The sequence below is a fragment of the Trachemys scripta genome, chromosome 5, assembly GCF_013100865.1.
Source record: "Trachemys scripta elegans isolate TJP31775 chromosome 5, CAS_Tse_1.0, whole genome shotgun sequence".
In the NCBI taxonomy this organism is placed as follows: Eukaryota; Metazoa; Chordata; order Testudines; family Emydidae; genus Trachemys; species Trachemys scripta.
In genome coordinates, this window is record NC_048302.1 from 88,039,384 (window position 1) to 88,056,974 (window position 17,591).

General features: G+C 38.7%; 1 protein-coding gene across 5 annotated transcripts in view; it reads left to right on the plus strand.

Annotated features, from left to right (window-relative positions):
• The window catches only part of NMU (neuromedin U), a 35,861-nt gene extending 21,037 nt beyond the window's left edge, over positions 1-14,824 (plus strand). For all 5 annotated transcript variants that reach the window (XM_034772785.1, XM_034772788.1, XM_034772786.1 and 2 more), the window contains 3 exons: positions 11,020-11,073; positions 13,292-13,331; positions 14,455-14,824. In XM_034772785.1, coding sequence (XP_034628676.1) covers positions 11,020-11,073; positions 13,292-13,327 — 90 coding nt within the window. In that variant the 3' untranslated portion in view covers positions 13,328-13,331; positions 14,455-14,824. The remainder of the gene's footprint in view (positions 1-11,019; positions 11,074-13,291; positions 13,332-14,454) is intronic.
• The last annotated feature ends 2,767 nt before the right edge of the window (positions 14,825-17,591 follow it).

Below are 17,591 nucleotides of genomic sequence, written 5' to 3' on the forward strand. Positions count from 1 at the left end.
CTACAGCCCACTTCTATATGCATCCGAAGAAGTGGGCTGTAGTCCACGAAAGCTTATGCTCTAATAAATTTGTTAGTCTCTAAGGTGCCACAAGTACTCCTGTTCTTCTTTTTGCAGATACAGACTAACACGGCTGCTACTCTGAAACCATTTATAATATGTCTTTAAAGGCAGCATTTGGGTCATTTAGCCTGCTTTCTTGCTCAGTGTCACACTTGCACTCCTATGTTGTGTGGTTTCATTACCTCTTTCTGAAAACATCCTATTTAAGTGTTTTTGATCATAGCATTTTTTTCAAGGTGCATCATCACATCAGTATGCTATTTAAGTGAGATTTTGTATGTCCTATTTACTGGAAAATACTCATGTGCCTTTGATGTTTAACATTTATAAAAGAGAACTAAAATAACATACGTTTAATAAGTAATGCCTGAAAAAGGAACAATAACAGATGCCATATCCTGTATAATGAATCTAGATGTTTTATACAGTTTTTAAAATCTCAGCCAAGTGTTGTGCTATCATATAGCTTAATTTTGTCTAAGGGCTCTTCCCTCCCCCCCCCCCCCTTCTCTTTTACAAGACTGAACAATATCTACTTATTAAAATGTATTTATGACTTAAATACTTGTAACATCAAGAATTTTCCTAGTAATTACAGACAGAAATATGGCTTAATTTAAGACACAGATCAGAAAATTCCCTCTTTTTAATTTTTGCCCAGAGCCTCAAAAGTCTTATTTTTCCAACCTGTAGAAACATGGCCTTTGAGAATATAGATTCTTCTCTCGCTTTGTGCCTCTATTTTTAATAAGCTTGTTAAAAAGAAATTTGCTAGTGTAAACTGATCCAAGATAAATAGATAAGAGCAAAATATTACTCAGTCTGTACAGTCCGAGTCTCCTCTTGCTTACGTTAGTGTAAATTGGGAGTAATGCCTTTGAACTCAATGGTGTATACACTAGAGTAAAACAAGTATAGGTGAGAGGAGAATCAAGCTATGGACATTTTCCCAAAAAAACTCTTAATTCCATGTCTTATTTTTAGACTTGAAGTACAATTAATCCATTAGATGTTTTGCAGACTAAAAAGTTTTATAAGACTCTAATAGAAATAACAGAATCATTAAAAAATATTCCTGATATTAATATTGCTATGGCATACTCACTGTCAGAGCATGCATGTGCACATTTTCACCCTGCCCCATCTCAAGGCACTGTATTGAAGGGTTTCTTTCATTCAGTCTAGGGTTTATCTGTCCTGGTTCCACAATTTTCTGTTGCTTCCAAGGTTTAGCCTCCAGCCAGGTCACCTGTCAATCTATTCCCCTTCCAGGTTTAACAGAAACATCCAAATATAAGAAAACTCAGTCTAGTGGCCTCTAAGCTCAGTCCTTGGCCTCTGCCTGGGACTCATAGTTCTTAGCCTCTTTCACTCCTGATGCCTGTACTTCCCCTCTTAGTCTGGAGAAGAAGTAGGCAAACCCAGGCCCACCCTCTCCTCTGGGTTCCAGCCCAGGGATCTTGTTTTACAGCTACACACCTTTCCTTCAGTCCCTTTGCTGCTCCTACCTTTGCCCTTTACCAGGTCTTTACAAGATCCCCATCTTGGACTTGTGGCTCCTTATGCCTTCTTTTTAGCCAGCTACAGAGGTGCTTTCTCTGCCAGCAGCTGGGATGTACTGTAACGGTTTCTCTGTCTCTTATCTTAAAGCAATTGGTATCTCCCTCCTTCAGGATCTGGGGTTGTGTTTCAGGCAGTTTCTTTGACTCTGGCCTTGTGGCTGTCAAGATCTCCCTCCTTTAGACAGGAGTTGCCGCAGCTCTCTTCCTCCAAGCTGGGGCTTATGCCAGCAGTAAAGCCTAGTCAGCTTCTCCTTCAGCTGGATCCTTTCCCCTAATTAGCCCTCCACTTTGGAGGGTTCATCAGGTCAGCTTTCTTCTGCCAGTCCTTGCCTTGCTATGAGGCAGGATGCAGTATATATGCTGGTCCCTTTCCTAGAGCTCATCCCAATTGGCTGGGAGAGCGAAGCACTTTGCCCTACCCACTCTGCAAGATTCCTGGTACCTTAAAGAGACAGTAATGGGATTCTTTCTAAACATTACTTATTCCAGGGACCATTTCCTCTCTCCCAAAGCCTCCTTGGTCTTTGCCTATCAGACATCTCAAAATCTTAAAGGGGTGGTGGCTCTTAAAGGAGCCACTATCCTTAAGGGGGCAGCTCAGCCTGTCACAAATGTGTAGATGGGGTCTATCATGAAAGTTATTGGGAAATCTCAAATCCTAATGAAGCCAATTAAGCACATCAGCAGTCAGCACCTTGCTGAATCAGGCCCTTTAATTCTTGCATATCTCTGAACTCTGTATATATCCTCTGGGAATGTTGTAAAATTGTTTCTGTTGGGCACGTTGTCATATTATATTTGTTACCAATTTAGATCCCAAACCTGTAAACACGTACTCCTGTACTTAACTGTAGAGATTTTGATAGGTTCCAGAGTGGTAGCCGTGTTAGTCTGTATCAGGAAAAACAATGAGGAGTCCTTGTGGCACCTTAGAGACTAACAAATTTATTTGGGCTTAGGCTTTCGTGGGCTAAAACCCACTTTATCAGATGCATGGAGTGAAAAATAGAGTAAGCTGTATATATATCATAGCACATGAAAAGATGGGAGTTGCTTGACCAAGTGGGGAGTCAGTGCTAATGAGGCCAATTCAATTAAGGTAGAAATGGCCTATTCTCAACAGTTGATAAGAAGGTGTGAGTATCAGCAGAGGGAAAATTACGTTTTGTAGTGACCCATCCACTCCCAGTCTTTATTCAGGCCTAATTTGATGGTGTCCAGTTTGCAAATTAATTCCAGTTCTGCAGTTTCCTGTTGAAGTCTGTTTTTGAAGTTTTTTTGTTGAAGAATTGCCACTTTTAAGTCTGTTATAGAGTGTCCAGGGAGAGTGAAGTGCTCTCCTAGTGGTTTTTGAATGTTACAATTCTTGATGTCTGATTTGTGTCCATTTATTCTTTTGTGTAGAGACTGTCCAGTTTGGCCAATGTACATGGCAGAGGGACATTGCTGGCACATGATGCCATATATCACATTGGTAGATATGCAGGTGAATGAGCCCCTGATGAAAACAACAAGGAGTCTGGTGGCACCTTAAAGACTAACAGATTTATTTGGGCATAAGCTATCGTGAGTAAAAACCTCACTTCTTCGGATGCATAGAGTGAAAGTTACAGATGCAGGCATTATATTCAATCAGGGTGGATGTAGTCCACTCCCATCAAGGGCTCATTCACCTGCACATCCACTAATGTTATATATGCCATCATGTGCCAGCAATGCCCCTCTGCCATGTACATTGGCCAAACCGGACAGTCCCTCCGCAAAAGAATAAATGGACACAAATCGGACATCAGGAATGGTAACATACATAAGACAGTAAGTGAACACTTCAATCTCCCTGGTCATTCTATTACAGATTTAAAAGTCACTATCATTGAACAAAAAAACTTCAGAAACAGACTTCAAAGAGAAACAGCAGAACTAAAATTCATTTGCAAATTCAACACCATTAATCTGGGCTTGAATAGGGACTGGGAGTGGCTGGCTCATTACAGAAGCAGCTTTTCCTCTCCTGGAATTGACACCTCCTCATCTATTATTGGGAGTGGACTACATCCACCCTGATTGAATTGGCCCTGTCAACACTGGTTCTCCACTTGCGAAGTAACTCCCTGCTCTCCATGTGTCAGTATATAATGCCTGCATCTGTAACTTTCATTCTATGCATCCGAAGAAGTGAGGTTTTTACTCACGAAAGCTTATGCCCAAATAAATCTGTTAGTCTTTAAGGTGCCACCAGACTCCTTGTTGTTTTTGTAGATACAGACTAACACAGCTACCCCCTGATACTTGAGCCCCTGATGGTGTGGCTGATGTGGTTAGGTCCATCATAGGAAGAGCATATATTAACACAAGTTCCCCAACTTCAGGACTGTCTTGGATGGAGTTTTTTCTTTATGGCCTTATGAAGCAAGCTGGCCTTTTCCCAGGATGTATCTCTGATGCACAGACAGCATTTGTGGCATTTTCAGAGTTTCTGAGACCCAGAAAGCTATGCATAACTTAGGGTATGTCTATACATGGGAGTGTGCTTCCCATGGGAGGGGGCAAGCTGCTTGAGTACATATCCATCCAAGGCACATACACCTCCATGGGTACACTCTATATTTAGACATACACATTTTAGAAAACACCATCATAATTAAAAATGCAGTTCAGACAGGAAATAAAATCTCAAACACTTTTGTCAGCATATTTCCTTTTTCTGTGGACTAACTGGAACACTGTACTGTAACTATCCATAGTTGTCATTTTCCCTTGAAGTTTAATACAAATTCAAAAATTGGAGGCCTTATCAAAGTTGTATAGGCTCCACTGGGAACAATCAATTGCATTCTGGAGGGCATATTCCTCTTCAGAGTTTTTAGGTCTTTGGAGAGACAATATATTTCATCCAGGGGGAGCTTTAAAAATGCCTTTGATAAACTTGTTCCTGGCTAGCTTTCTGACTTACTAATGAGACAACTCTGTTCTCAGCATCTGAAGTAGATTCTGCATGAGAGGCTTGAAAATGAGGAGGAAGTGATTGGGGAACAGTGAGCTTAAAAACAAATTTCCCTCCCCCTCCTCTTTTTTTTTTTTTTTTTAAAGAAGCATCTCAAAGTATCTTAATGCATCAAAACACTCATAGCAGTATTAAGCATGAGTGCCTTACATTTGGGGTGAAATATGCTATTTATTTATATTCATTCTTTATGCAGAATTATCTATGAACATTTCTGTTCTTTATAAAGCTGTCAGTTTGTGGATCATACATTTCAGTTTTTGCATAGTTTTGCCACTCACAGATATGTCACGACAAAGAATTCAGACAACAGGGAAGCACACTCTACCACCCATTATGAAAAGGCTGCTCTCTTAATAAAATGTTTGTATTTATATCCTTGCCCCTTTGATATTTTGGCTCTGAGAACATCAGCTCCATTTGCTTTTTTCCCAAGATATCTAGAGAGGATACACTGAAGATGTACAAAAACTACTTTAATAGTCAGTTGCCTTCTAGCAAGAAAAAGATAAAAAACAATTTGTATGATATCATTCTAATGCAGTGACCTTTTAAAGTATATGGAAGACTCTCTTCCCTGCTTCTTAAAAATTGTTCACTCTGATGAGAAAGCTATCAATATGTAATAAATCACCTAACCTAAGAGAATTCTGATTATTTTAAATGTCTTTTCATCAGTTCTTTGAAAACATGAACTACAAATGAAAATTTTTGGAAATGTGTCAAAACAGAAAAGAAAAAAATGCTGTAAAATCATCAGATTGATGGGGAAGCAGAAAAATGGAGTAAAGAGATGTATTATGTCTGATTCAGGTGGCATAATGGAATTCAAATGGAATCTGGGATAACAACTAGAACCAAAACAAGAATTAATATTAGGCAATAAAGTTAGATTTTAAAAATGTAACAAGAAATAACTTAGTCTGTACTTCCTAGAAAACTGCAGAAGATTTCATGTTTTGTAAAATTCCGTAACTTCTTCAACATGCTATAAAAGTATCTTAAAATGCTGTATACAAAACTATAATAGATCTTCATGAACTGGAAAAAGATATTGCATTTCTCTTCTTGGCAGGACTATAATATTAACACTTTACAGCAGTGAACTATGTTGTATATATCTCTTTCAAGAGTGCTGTACTTGATCTTCCACAGTAACTATTTCCTGGGAATTAGGATACAGCTCTGTAAATCTCAGGTTGCGTCTACTCTAGGTTTCCTGTAGCAGAGGATTTTAACATTTTAAAGCTCTGTCTATAGTTATTGTCTAAATATCATGTTCAGACACTAAGAGAAAGGATGGTGTGTCAATCTGGGGGCTTGAGTCTCCTCTTACCTAAGCCAATGTTAAGTAGTATAAGTGTGATCATTAACAGGCCATTACTCCTTCAATTCAGATGTCCTTTTCTAACTTGGTCTCCATTGTGTTACTGTCTCTTAGAAAGGGGGACATAGAATTTTATCACTTGCCATGCATTTTTCTGAAACATTATTCATAATGCAAAAAATGCAAAGTGATACCACATTTAATGACTTTTGATTTAATTATTTATTGATAATGTGATAGGATTACCAATGGCATTCCCTAGTGGGCAATTATCCTGTTTTCTTTTGGCAACTGATCAAGTCAGCAAGAGCAAATGGGACAAATGCCCACTTTTTTTTGGGGGGGGGGGGGAGAGTTAGGACGGCTGGGACAGGGCTTTAAAAAGGGACTGTCCCCGCCAAAATGGGACGTATGGTCACCCTACTAATGACAGGGAAGGACCCTCAATCTATCTCTTAGTCCCTGTAGGTAGCTCAAACTTGCCATGAGGATTTCAGTATCTCTATCTTCTCTTTACTCCTGGGAGAGGAAATAAGGTTTATGTCCCTTTATGGCAAGGATGTTTGGTAGGGGGGCTGGGCCCTCCCACTCCACTAGGCTCTGACCCAGAGCCCTATGAGAGGCAAACAATGTCAGAAACCAGGAAATGCCTGGGCCACTTCCTACCATCCCCAGCCTCAGTCCATTTTAAAATATCAAAGGAAAAAATCAGGGTAACTGAACCTTCAGCCCGTCGGGTCTCAGCTGGTAATCTCTTCCTCCCAAGCGGAGACTTCTGTGGCAGCATGGGTCAGGAGCTCTCTGGGCAGATCTGTCCTATTCCCCCATCTCAGTTGTTTGGCTCCATTTTTAAGCTCCTTTCTCCAGCTGGAGTGTTCAGGAGGACAGCGTCACTTGGGCCCAGAACTGCTCCTTATGCCTTCAGTTCTATGAGTCTGAGACTCTTTCCTTATGTATGCTCTGCTTTGCAGTAATTATTTTAACTTCTCAGTGCTCATTGGAAAAGGTCCTGCCTCCAACGGGCATTTTAGGATATGGAGCAATTTCAATTCTGCCAATTTCAGTTCAGAAACCAGAACAAGAGTGGAATTGGAAATCTCGTGTAGCGAAGGTGTTGTACTTACAGTATAGTACATTTTCTTAAATGGAAATGCTGCAGAAAGGAGGTGTTGGAGAGATTTTATCCACCTCATTTTCCTGTCTGGAACACTACATAAGCTCTCAGTTCACTGGGAGCTTCTGATCAGATCTTTATTTATTACAACCTATGTTGCCACCATTTCTAAGAAAAAATCAGAGGACTATGGACACTAGATATTTCTAGGAAAGAAGACTAAGAATGTGGTCATAGCGGAAACAAAAACCAGAAGGTGCCACCACCAAAATAGCTTCAGAAAAGGATGTCTAATACTTGGGTTATATTAAATATCAGCACAGCTTTTCTGTGGAGGGAAGATGGGTGGTGGTGGGGTTGAACTGTAGCATTTAATGTTATCATTATATTATATTTATATTTTTATTTTATATTATACTGGTCTTTTGAGACCTTTGCAACAGTACTATTTTAAAGTGCAGTAAAGAACTTTTAGTGCACACCAGCATGGTCTACATGGACTAATTAATGCACAACATGTTATTGCACTTTTAAAATCGCAACCACACAGTGTGTATTGCTGCTCTGTACGGACAAGCCCCTAAAGTGTGATTTTTTTTTTTTTTTTTTAACTGATTTAGCTAAACTGGTGCAAAACCCTGTTTGCACACACACAGTTTGGTTTAAGAGGGCATTATTTTACTTTAGCTTAAGTCAATTTGAAACAGGTTTAAGCTACACTGAAATAAGCCACTCAAAAACTGAAAAAGTGTCCACACAAGAGTTTGCACCAGTTACATGAAATTGGGTTAAAACCTATTGAAGTTTAATTAGTGCAATTTCTGTTTGTAAACAAGGCCTCTGTGTGATGAATCTGTACTTGTACTTGTAGGTACAGTTACTTTGGATTTCTCTAATAGGCATATTATGAAATTTATTATATAAATTATAGTCCTGAGGTGTAGTAGAATGGTATGCCATTAAGGAAGATGATGTAGCAACAGCATTGTCTACAGGAAACTTTATGAAAAGCTCAGGAAAATCATGACATTGTGCATACCATCTTGGGGAAGCATAGCTGAGGTATACTACTGAGTCCTCTTTTGGCCTTGTCCATCAATATTTACTTTAGCACAACTGTTCTATTCAAGGATACTCATTAATATGCAAGAACAAAAGATTTCCATGGAGGATACTACACTTTAAAAAGTTATCCTCTAAAGGACCTTTTCTGCAGAATACACCTGAAGAACACTGGACAACCCAGTCAACTTCTGAATAAGGACCATATTGCAAAGAGATGTATCCTACAGCAAGATCCAGGTGTTAAGTGACAATGAAGTGTTGCTTGGAATTATTGTATTTATGATCAGGAGTCAGAGTTGTTGGAGAACATCATATAGGATGGGCCTGTTTGCTGCATTCCTCTGTTGTGCGCTGGTGCCTTGGGATACCTATTTTGAGTGCATGTATCTGATCAACTACAACCAGTTGATGAGAAAAACAGTCATGCTGCTGAATGTCCATGCATCTGTGACTCAGTGAACATTGATTTTAAATGGGAGCTGTCAAGCAGAAACTCCTGAAAAATCCTATAGAGAACCACTCTGTATATTCAAGCTGAGAGCCGATGCACTCATGCGGGCTGCACTATGTGGTAAAGTACACATCACTTTAACAACTATTTGATCTTTTTTGTTAATTATTTTATCATTGTTGTTTTATCTGTTCTCTGCAAGTTACGATTTTAATTATTGCTGTTTGATAGTATCACCTCCTCCTGAGAACTTAGTACTCTTGCTGAACCTATTAATAGTGCAAGCTTATTTACACTAAGTTCTGACACAACACTTTCATTGGCCCTCTACTGTATTTACCCCATTGCATCTTTCTCCTCCTTCCCCATTTGCTAGCAACTTATAGACTGCTGCTCCCTTTAAAGAATGTACCTCTCAAACAAGATGGAGGAGGGAAATAGAGGTGACTTGATACTGGTATCTATTGTATTTCTATGTATTTAATTATTTTACAGCTTTCCATCTTTCAGTATTTCTTTCCTCTAAATCTAGTGTAACATGCATTCCGGGAGCACACCTCACATAATATATATATATATATATATATATATATATAAACAAACCAGAGAAACCACTTTAAACACTGTTCTTTTAGTCTTTTCAAATAAAAACTAGTATAGTTGCTATAAATATATATAATTCTAGAAAGAAGCATATGATGTAAAGAAAATCATACAGGCAATCCCTACAAGTCAAAGCATAACTGGTCCATGATGATAATGGTGTACCCTAAGACAAATAAAACTGGGTCCTACCATGCTTTACAAGACTTGAAAAGTATGTACAATTTACTTTCTTGGAGAAGTTCCTGAGATTTGGGGAGTCCTATGGTTGGAGATGCATGAGGCCGTCCTGATCAAAGGGATCCTCTAAGTGCTGTTATAGACTTCTACTGACATTAGGAGCTAACAAAACATGGTTTTCTATTGGAGAATTCTGACTATGATTGTAATCTGTGATATCCTGATGAAGAGACAGTTGTTAATGAGGAGATACCAGTGGTGATTGAGAGAGTTCATGATAAATGGATTAATCTAGATCTAAGGGTGTTGTGGGAAGCATAAAGTTTGAACCATTTTGTCTTGAACTTTGATTGGATTAATGTTAACAACAAACATCTTTGTGAAATATCAGCTTTCAAAATGGACACTACAAATATTGGGCTTAGTTCTCCTGTCATGACCAGTTAGTAGTTAGTCAGATCTAGTGGTCAGAGTAGGATTCCACAGTCACAAGACAAAAGTCAAGAGTCAGCTAGGTCAGGAGATCAGAAGCAGGAGACAAACTGGAGATAGAACTGGGAGTCAGAGTCAGGCTGGGTCAGGATGTCAAGGAGTCAGAAGCAGGAGACAACTGGAGCTCAGGAACCACAAGTCAGATGCCAGGAGTCAAGCCAGGTTGGAATGCCAGGAAGTCAAGCCAGGGGAGCTGGAGCCCCGTTGTTCAGACAGCTTCCTGTTCCTGCTGCTGGCTTAAAAAGAGCCAGTGGGCCAATCAGCTGTTCTAGGGCTCTGCCAATAGGACCTCAGGCAGAGCCTCAAACTGGGGGTGGGCTTTGTGGTCCTAGGTAAGCAGATGTCAGTAGGGTACCAGGTGGAGGGTTGGAGCAGGGTCACTCGTATAAATTGGACCCGATTTTCAGACCCATGAGTCATGAAACCTACAAGTTCTCTATACACGGAACTTTCAGTGAAGCCAAAGGGAATTCCATGTCTGGAGGGTTTTCAGGACTGGGCTTAATATGACAAAATGGAATTTGTTTATTCACCAATCTTTCTTACTATACAGTTGATTAGATCATTGGTTCTCAACTTGTGGGTCATGAACAGGTTCAGAGGTCACAACTCTCCTTTTCTTTGCAGCTAGATGTGGGAAGGAGGAGAGTCCTTAAGCCCATGAATTCTGAGAATTCTCAAGCTATCCCCAAGCACAGTCACAAATATGAGTGATGCAACTTGGAAAGTCAAAGCCGAATTCTGCTCAGCTATGTTGGTGTATTTCTAAAACAATTCTGACTCAACTGAGTCAAAACTGGAAACAAAATTTGGCCCTCAAGTGTTAAAAGGTTATTCCTTGTCAAAATTATTTCTGAAGATGAGTTCTCTTGTATTGTTTAAGGAGAGAATTATATATAAAGTATGTCTATAAGGGGATCAGAGGATACAGTGGTACTGTATAATGGTTGTATTATGTATACAGACAGCTTCATATGTATTAAAGGGAAACTGCTAGAAACCTTCTCTCTCCATCTCAATGTTGAAATGAAATTAATACAAATAGCGTAGAATTTTATTTTTTCCTTGGTGAGTTCTGGGTATTGTTGTATTTGGACAATTTTCTTTATCAGTTGGGTTATTCAAGTTTGTGTGTTTTGAAATGCATTGTTGTTTCAGGAGGAACTTCAAGGACCTGGAGGGATTCAAAGCAGAGGCTACTTTTTGTTCAGGGTATGGTTGTTATTTTTTTCTTTTTCAAACTGATTGTTAGATTGCAAAAAGTACAGTATTCAACATCTGTGAGAGCCAAGGGAGCTTGTTTCCATTGCAGCACTCATTATAGTAAAGGATCTATCTGCATTCCCATTATAAACACCTAGCATTTTTAGAGGTGCTTAGCACTTGCTACTTCTATTGAGCTCTATAGGTAAATTCTTCAGGGCAGGGAATGTGTGTTTGTACAGTGACTAGCAAAAGAGGGCCTGGCTAGGGCCTTTGGGTGCTACTGCAAAAGAAATATTAAATAAAAATCAATAGGTTTTGTCAGAGCTAGGCACTTTCAGATTAGATAGTAATTGGATTGTAAATATTTACCCTTGACAGAAGTGTGTGTCAGTGTCTTGACATGGGAACATTTTCTCCTACACACCAGTTGAAAAATGTTTTTAATCTACTAAAATGGATATTCTGAGATCGTGTCTAAAACTGATTTTCTAAAACTTTTCCACCAAAAATACAGTAAGAAGTTTTGGCATGCTATCTTAATGTGTGCTGAATTGATATGTTCCCAAGCTGTTTCTTAATAAACTATCAATTATCATGTGTATAATTCTTGAACTAATAAGGCTTGAGAGCTCATGCAGACAGACATAAGTCATCCTTGTCTACCTGGTAAATAAAAGCTTTATTCAAAATAGTATTTCTACATGTTACATATAATACTTGCAGTGCCAGGAGATATATATATATACACAAGTAGTTTGTACTGCAACAAGATACACAATAGTCCTGATTTTCCACTTTGCTTGTATTTTGTCTTGTCATTTAAACTTCAGCAAAGTGGGTGTAAAAATACCACCTCAAAATACACTTAGTCCATCCTAAAGTTAAGCTGTTAAGCCTTTTTTCTGTTTCTTAACATAATAGATTAAGTTAAGGATGACAAATCTTCCTTAAAATTGACTTTCCTGGCTTTTGTTGGGTAAAGTCTTCACATTTTTTTTTCTATTTAAATATGAAGCTGGCTGGCAAATGGTATTTACATTTTTCTAGTATGAAACTTGGAGTTAGAGAGTTATGATTAACTGAAAAGGCCAAATAAAATTCAAGGGTAACATAAACAGCAGTGTACTTTACATATCAGATAAAAGGTGGTCTTTCTGGGTCTGAACCAGCTCCTGTTACAATCAATAGCCGTTGTTTTATTGACTTTAATGGAAGCTGAATCAGCCCCTCATTGAGTATGCAAAATTAGTGAAATGTACACCAGTGGAAGGGTGGAAAGGATTTAGCAATAAAGCAATTAACAGGGCAGTGTAAAGTAAATGAGACCCTGCCAACTCTGATATACTACACATGACTTTGGCCTAGTGTATTCACAAGTGTATGTCTTCACTAGCAACGTTAAAGCGCTGCTGCAGCCGTGCTTTAACATGGCTGTGTAGTTGCGGCACCAAAAAAAAAAAAAACCCACCAAATTCAAATTCTAGAGGACTAAGTAGGGAAGCGAATTCCAAAGCCAATGATGCCTCATTGACAATTCCCTGCTGCAAACCCCTTTCCATTTATAGGGGACTTTCAATTCAAGTGCCTTACAGGACCTGAACCGTACCTGTAACGCATGAGGAGGAAGACCTGGTAGGCTCTCCAATACATAAAACCCAAACCATTCAAGGTTTTAAAGGTCAAAACCAACACCTTACAGTTAACCCAGATCAATCACTGATCAGAGAACACAGGTGTAAAGTACTATATGTTGAGGGTCTGTGTATTCTGCACTGGTAATACTAGACAAATAGCAAAGGTTTAGTCCCATTTGCAATGCATTGCAATAATCTAGCCATGAGGTAACAAAGGTCTTGATAACCATGATGAGAGCTGTGTGAAAATGGAAAGGGGAGGAAAGAATGGAAAGGAGCTCCTTGTGCCCTCTTCTCCTCCCCCTTTACAAACTCAAACAGAACTGGGCACAGTCTGGCCCTCCATTTTTAACAGTTGTAAATTTGCTGTATAAACAGTTTTCAGAAGTTGAAAAGCATAGACAAGTGTTCATTTCAGTCTATCTTTAAAGATCATCATCCTAACTTGAACTGAGAAATTATCTTGTAAAACATATGGTATAACTCAAGGGATTTGCAAAATGCAGTTGATACAGGATTATTCTGGGACCTTCTTTAAACCCTGGATGGTTTTAGTGTTAATTTCTTACAAAATATTTGTTGTTTTCTAGCCACGCAATGGAAGGAGATCAGCAAGTTTCCGCTGAAAAGGTATTTATTACATATTTTTAATCAAGATGCACATCCAAATCCTGCTTTCTTTATACAAATAAACCAAGGTCCACATCTTCAAAAAATTCCACTAATTTGGGTGCCACCACTTTAGGGTAACCAGCTTGAGATCCCTATGGCCTGATTTTCAGAATTGCTGAGCATCCACATCTCAAATTGAAGTCAATGGGAGCTTCAGATGCTTAGTATCTCTAAGGGTATGTTTATACTTGGCGCTCCGGGTGTGATTCCTAGCTCAAGCAGGCATACTTGGTGCTAGCTATCGTCAGGCTAGCACACTAAAAATAGGGTAGCTGCGGTAGCATGGGCAATGACTGGCACAGGCTGGCTGCCCAAAGTATGCACCCACCTGGACATGATGGGTACATACTCAGGGTGAGTAGCCCATGCTACCATAGCTACACTACTATTTTTAGCACACTAGCTAATGAGAGCTAGTGCTGAGTATGTCAACTTGACCTGGGAATCACATCCCCTGCTCCAAGTGTACGGTAGCATAAGAATCAGGCCATAGGTGTCTCAGTTAAAAATTTGAGGAACCCAAAATCTACGGACAGTTTGGGAAGTTACTACTTACCAGTAACAATATATGAACCAGGCCGAATCCAACTTAACCTGGAACCTGAAAGTCAAGTTTGTAGAGCTAGTGCCAGTGACTGTTCGGGGGGGGGAGGGGACGGGCGACGGGACGGGACTTTTAGAACTGTAATCTGTGAAAATTTCATCCAGAAATTGTTAAAGAAGAATGAACAGGAAACCCCACAATGTCGTTTTTATAATTATTTTTCTGAGTAGAACTTCACTACAAATCCCATTAGCATCAAGGAAAGTTGTATGTGTATACTGAGAAGAGAACAGACCTTTGCCTAAATCCAGAGGTCCTTACAAAGACACAACTCACATTGAAACCAAGTAAGGACTTCAGGATTGGATCTCAAATGTGTTAGCTAATTGAAAAACTTAGGATAGGTACATGAAAGATTTCCTTTACCAATACTATGATTCAGTATTTGAGTATCTTTTTATTCCCTTTATTGTATTTTAGATATGTAGAATCACATCATATAACTGTATTAACAACTAATGTTTTATTTTTTTTCAGGATTTTTATTCCTTACCAGAACTAATGCTGTGGGAATGCAGAATACACGGACATGGTGTTTTGCTCACAAAAATTATTCCTTGCCACTTGTACAATTCTTAAAAAATCATTAGAATGTAAATGTTCCTAAATCAGATTTTGTTAAAATTGCCAATGTTTCTTTAATTTCTTGAGTATATTAAAAGCATCTTAAAATTATTCCATTGATTTTATAGTGTCATGATGTATACCATTGTGTGTAATAAAAATGTAAACAAAAAAATTAGCGTAAGATCCTTGCATGCAAAAAACATTGTCCCTAGTATTGCTATACACATTTATTTTTTGTTGTAAATAAAGGCACTCAGTAGAGAGTTGTTTTAAATGCGAATGTTTTGTTGAGGAATTTTCTATTTTTACATAATGCATTTTGAGAGTAGGCATTTTAAGTTGTTAAACTAACACTGCGTATTATATTGTGTGTGTGTGTGTATATATATATATATATATATAAATTTCTATGCAGATTCAGAGTCAGATAGGCTTATCTCTGTACACTAGAGCACTGAGTATGCTCTCGTGCCTAGATAAAGTAAGAGTAACTCCATTTAAGTCAAGAGACTTGCATCTTTGTAAAACATGTGAAAGAAGAAAATCAGACCCTATACACACATGCATGTATACATAAAACCAAGCCAAACTTTCCCCATATGGTGATTTTTCTAAAATAGTGCATGAAATCTCACTCTTCCAATATGATTTTTGTTGCAATGCCATTGTATATACAACTGCATTATTACAAAACAGTACCTGAAGAGCCATTAGAATAGTATGCAGTTGGAAAGAATGCAAATACTTCAGCTAAGAAAACGTTCCAAGTAATCATTTCATTCATTTTTTTAGGAAGGATGAACAAAGGAAGTGCCCTTTTCAACGAGTGTTTTCTCAACCTTGTTACTTAATTTAGATTGGCAAAATGAAACAATTTGTACTGTTTTAGAAGAAAAATAGCTCTACTTTATTTAAATTAAAATATAATCATAACTTAATTGTATTAGCTAGCATAACACAAATGCATTATGGCCCTGATTTAGGAAAACACTTAAGCACATTGTTGTGGAATCTCTCTCCTATCTGGACATAACAAATACTTCCCACAAGAGCAGGGCTGGCTTCAGTTTTCATAGCCTGAATCCACATGTGTCTCAGGGTTTGTTTTCATTAACAAATTAAGTTGTGTCAGAACATGATTTTGAGGGGTTATGGTAATTAACATAATAGTAAACATAACATCACTCAGTGTTGACAGGTATTGTGTTTAATATTGTGTCTACTGGTCATTGTTAGAGTTCTTCCTTGAGTTACCCACTACCTGCTGACACAATAATTAACATAAGTCCCTGTCTACACTGAGTACTAGTTTGTGTTAACTCTGTGGGCTACAATAGATCATGAGGTGATGATCCAACCTGAGCAAAGGCCAGCATGTTGCTGAGCAACCTAGGAAGGAGATTGTGATTTTGCTAACTGGCTTCTGGCCTCCCCATTGCTTCCAGGAGGAAGTAAACTATCCTGTGTCTATATGTGGTGCAGCATACATCTGCTAGTGTACCAGCACTGCTACACTACCCACTGGCCTGCATGAGGGGTAGCAGAGATGTAGAAGCTTTGTGGAGCCTTCTTCCCCTCCTGCATTTTGAGTAGTGGTATGTATAGCTGGCACAAGACAGTAAGGGAGTTATCACAACTCCTCAGGGTCATAATCTAGAGGATGAAAGTTCCCAGTTTAGCCAAGACCAAAGTGCTTAACATTCTATTAGTTACCATGACTGCTCAAAGTCATGCTGTAACAAAACCTAATTTACTAGCAAAGAGATACCCTCAGAGTGATTTCCACCAGCAGAGCTCTCCTCAATCTCCCCAAATGGAAAACCCATACTCTTCTTAGCTGGAATTTTGAATTACTTCCTGATATGGGCTGGTCTCATTAGAGATTTCTTATATGAACTAATCAGTTCAAATCACTATTTATCAAAAGCCAGCATGGTATCAGAACAGATATTGTTTTTGTTTTTTTTACAAAAGTAATAAAACAAATATTTGAAATACATTGCTAGACCAAGTTGTGGTGAATGAATCCAATAAGCTATTTGTATCAAACAGCATAAAATAAAATACCATGTTATTTTCATTCTCATTTCCTCTTTAGCTATTGGTCTTTTAACTGGCTGTGATGTCTTTTAAATGGCAATTCAGCAAAAGAGGAGTGGTCTAGTTTCAGCCTGTGTATATATTTGATAAATATTTCAGACACAAATATTGTAGGTCATATTAATTCCATCTTTAGGTACAGAGGGAATAAAAATAGCTGAAAACCCATTAAAATGGGCCAAAATCTGTCTGAAATTGAGTAGCTGCCATGCTTAGCCTATTACATATATTGCTTCTTGAAAAGAGTGGTGAATCTCTTGGATCAGGTCAGCTGAGACTTAGAGGGTATGGATTGGAGATCCTAAGCTGTAAAGACATATTACCTGAATGGCCTGTGAATCCACCTTTTACAATCAGTCCTAGTGATATAAAATACATACAGAAGTTACAGGAAAAGTTGCTAAATATTATTAACCACCCTTTGGTTTATGAAGAAATATACTTGTCAGACAGGTTCATTAATATGATACAGAAAAACGTTCTAAAGGACTGGTGCCACCATCAACCTTAATAATCAGGCAATCTACCATGTGCAGCTGTTTTTACTGAGCGCCAGGGTCGCACACCCATCCCCACGTCCTTGTGTGTTGCTATTTAGCGCTCGTGACCGAGGGAACCAGCTAAATTGGACCATTAATCGCCTCCTTCTGACATAGCCACTGAGGTTGGAACGGCGCAGCATAGAGAAAGTTCCAGTTTTCGGTGCATCTGGTGTAAGGGGTCACATTATTTACGCAGGTTTCAGAGTAGCAGCCGTGTTAGTCTGTATCGCAAAAAGAACAAGAGTACTTGTGGCACTTTAATAAATTTGTTAGTCTCTAAAGTGCCACAAGTACTCATTATTTACACATTGACTCTCGCTATGTATTTCCACATCCACCGCAAACACACGCACGTCTGAGGGCCCTGAAAGCTTGGGGGAGCGCTGGATGCAAGGGGAGCTCAGC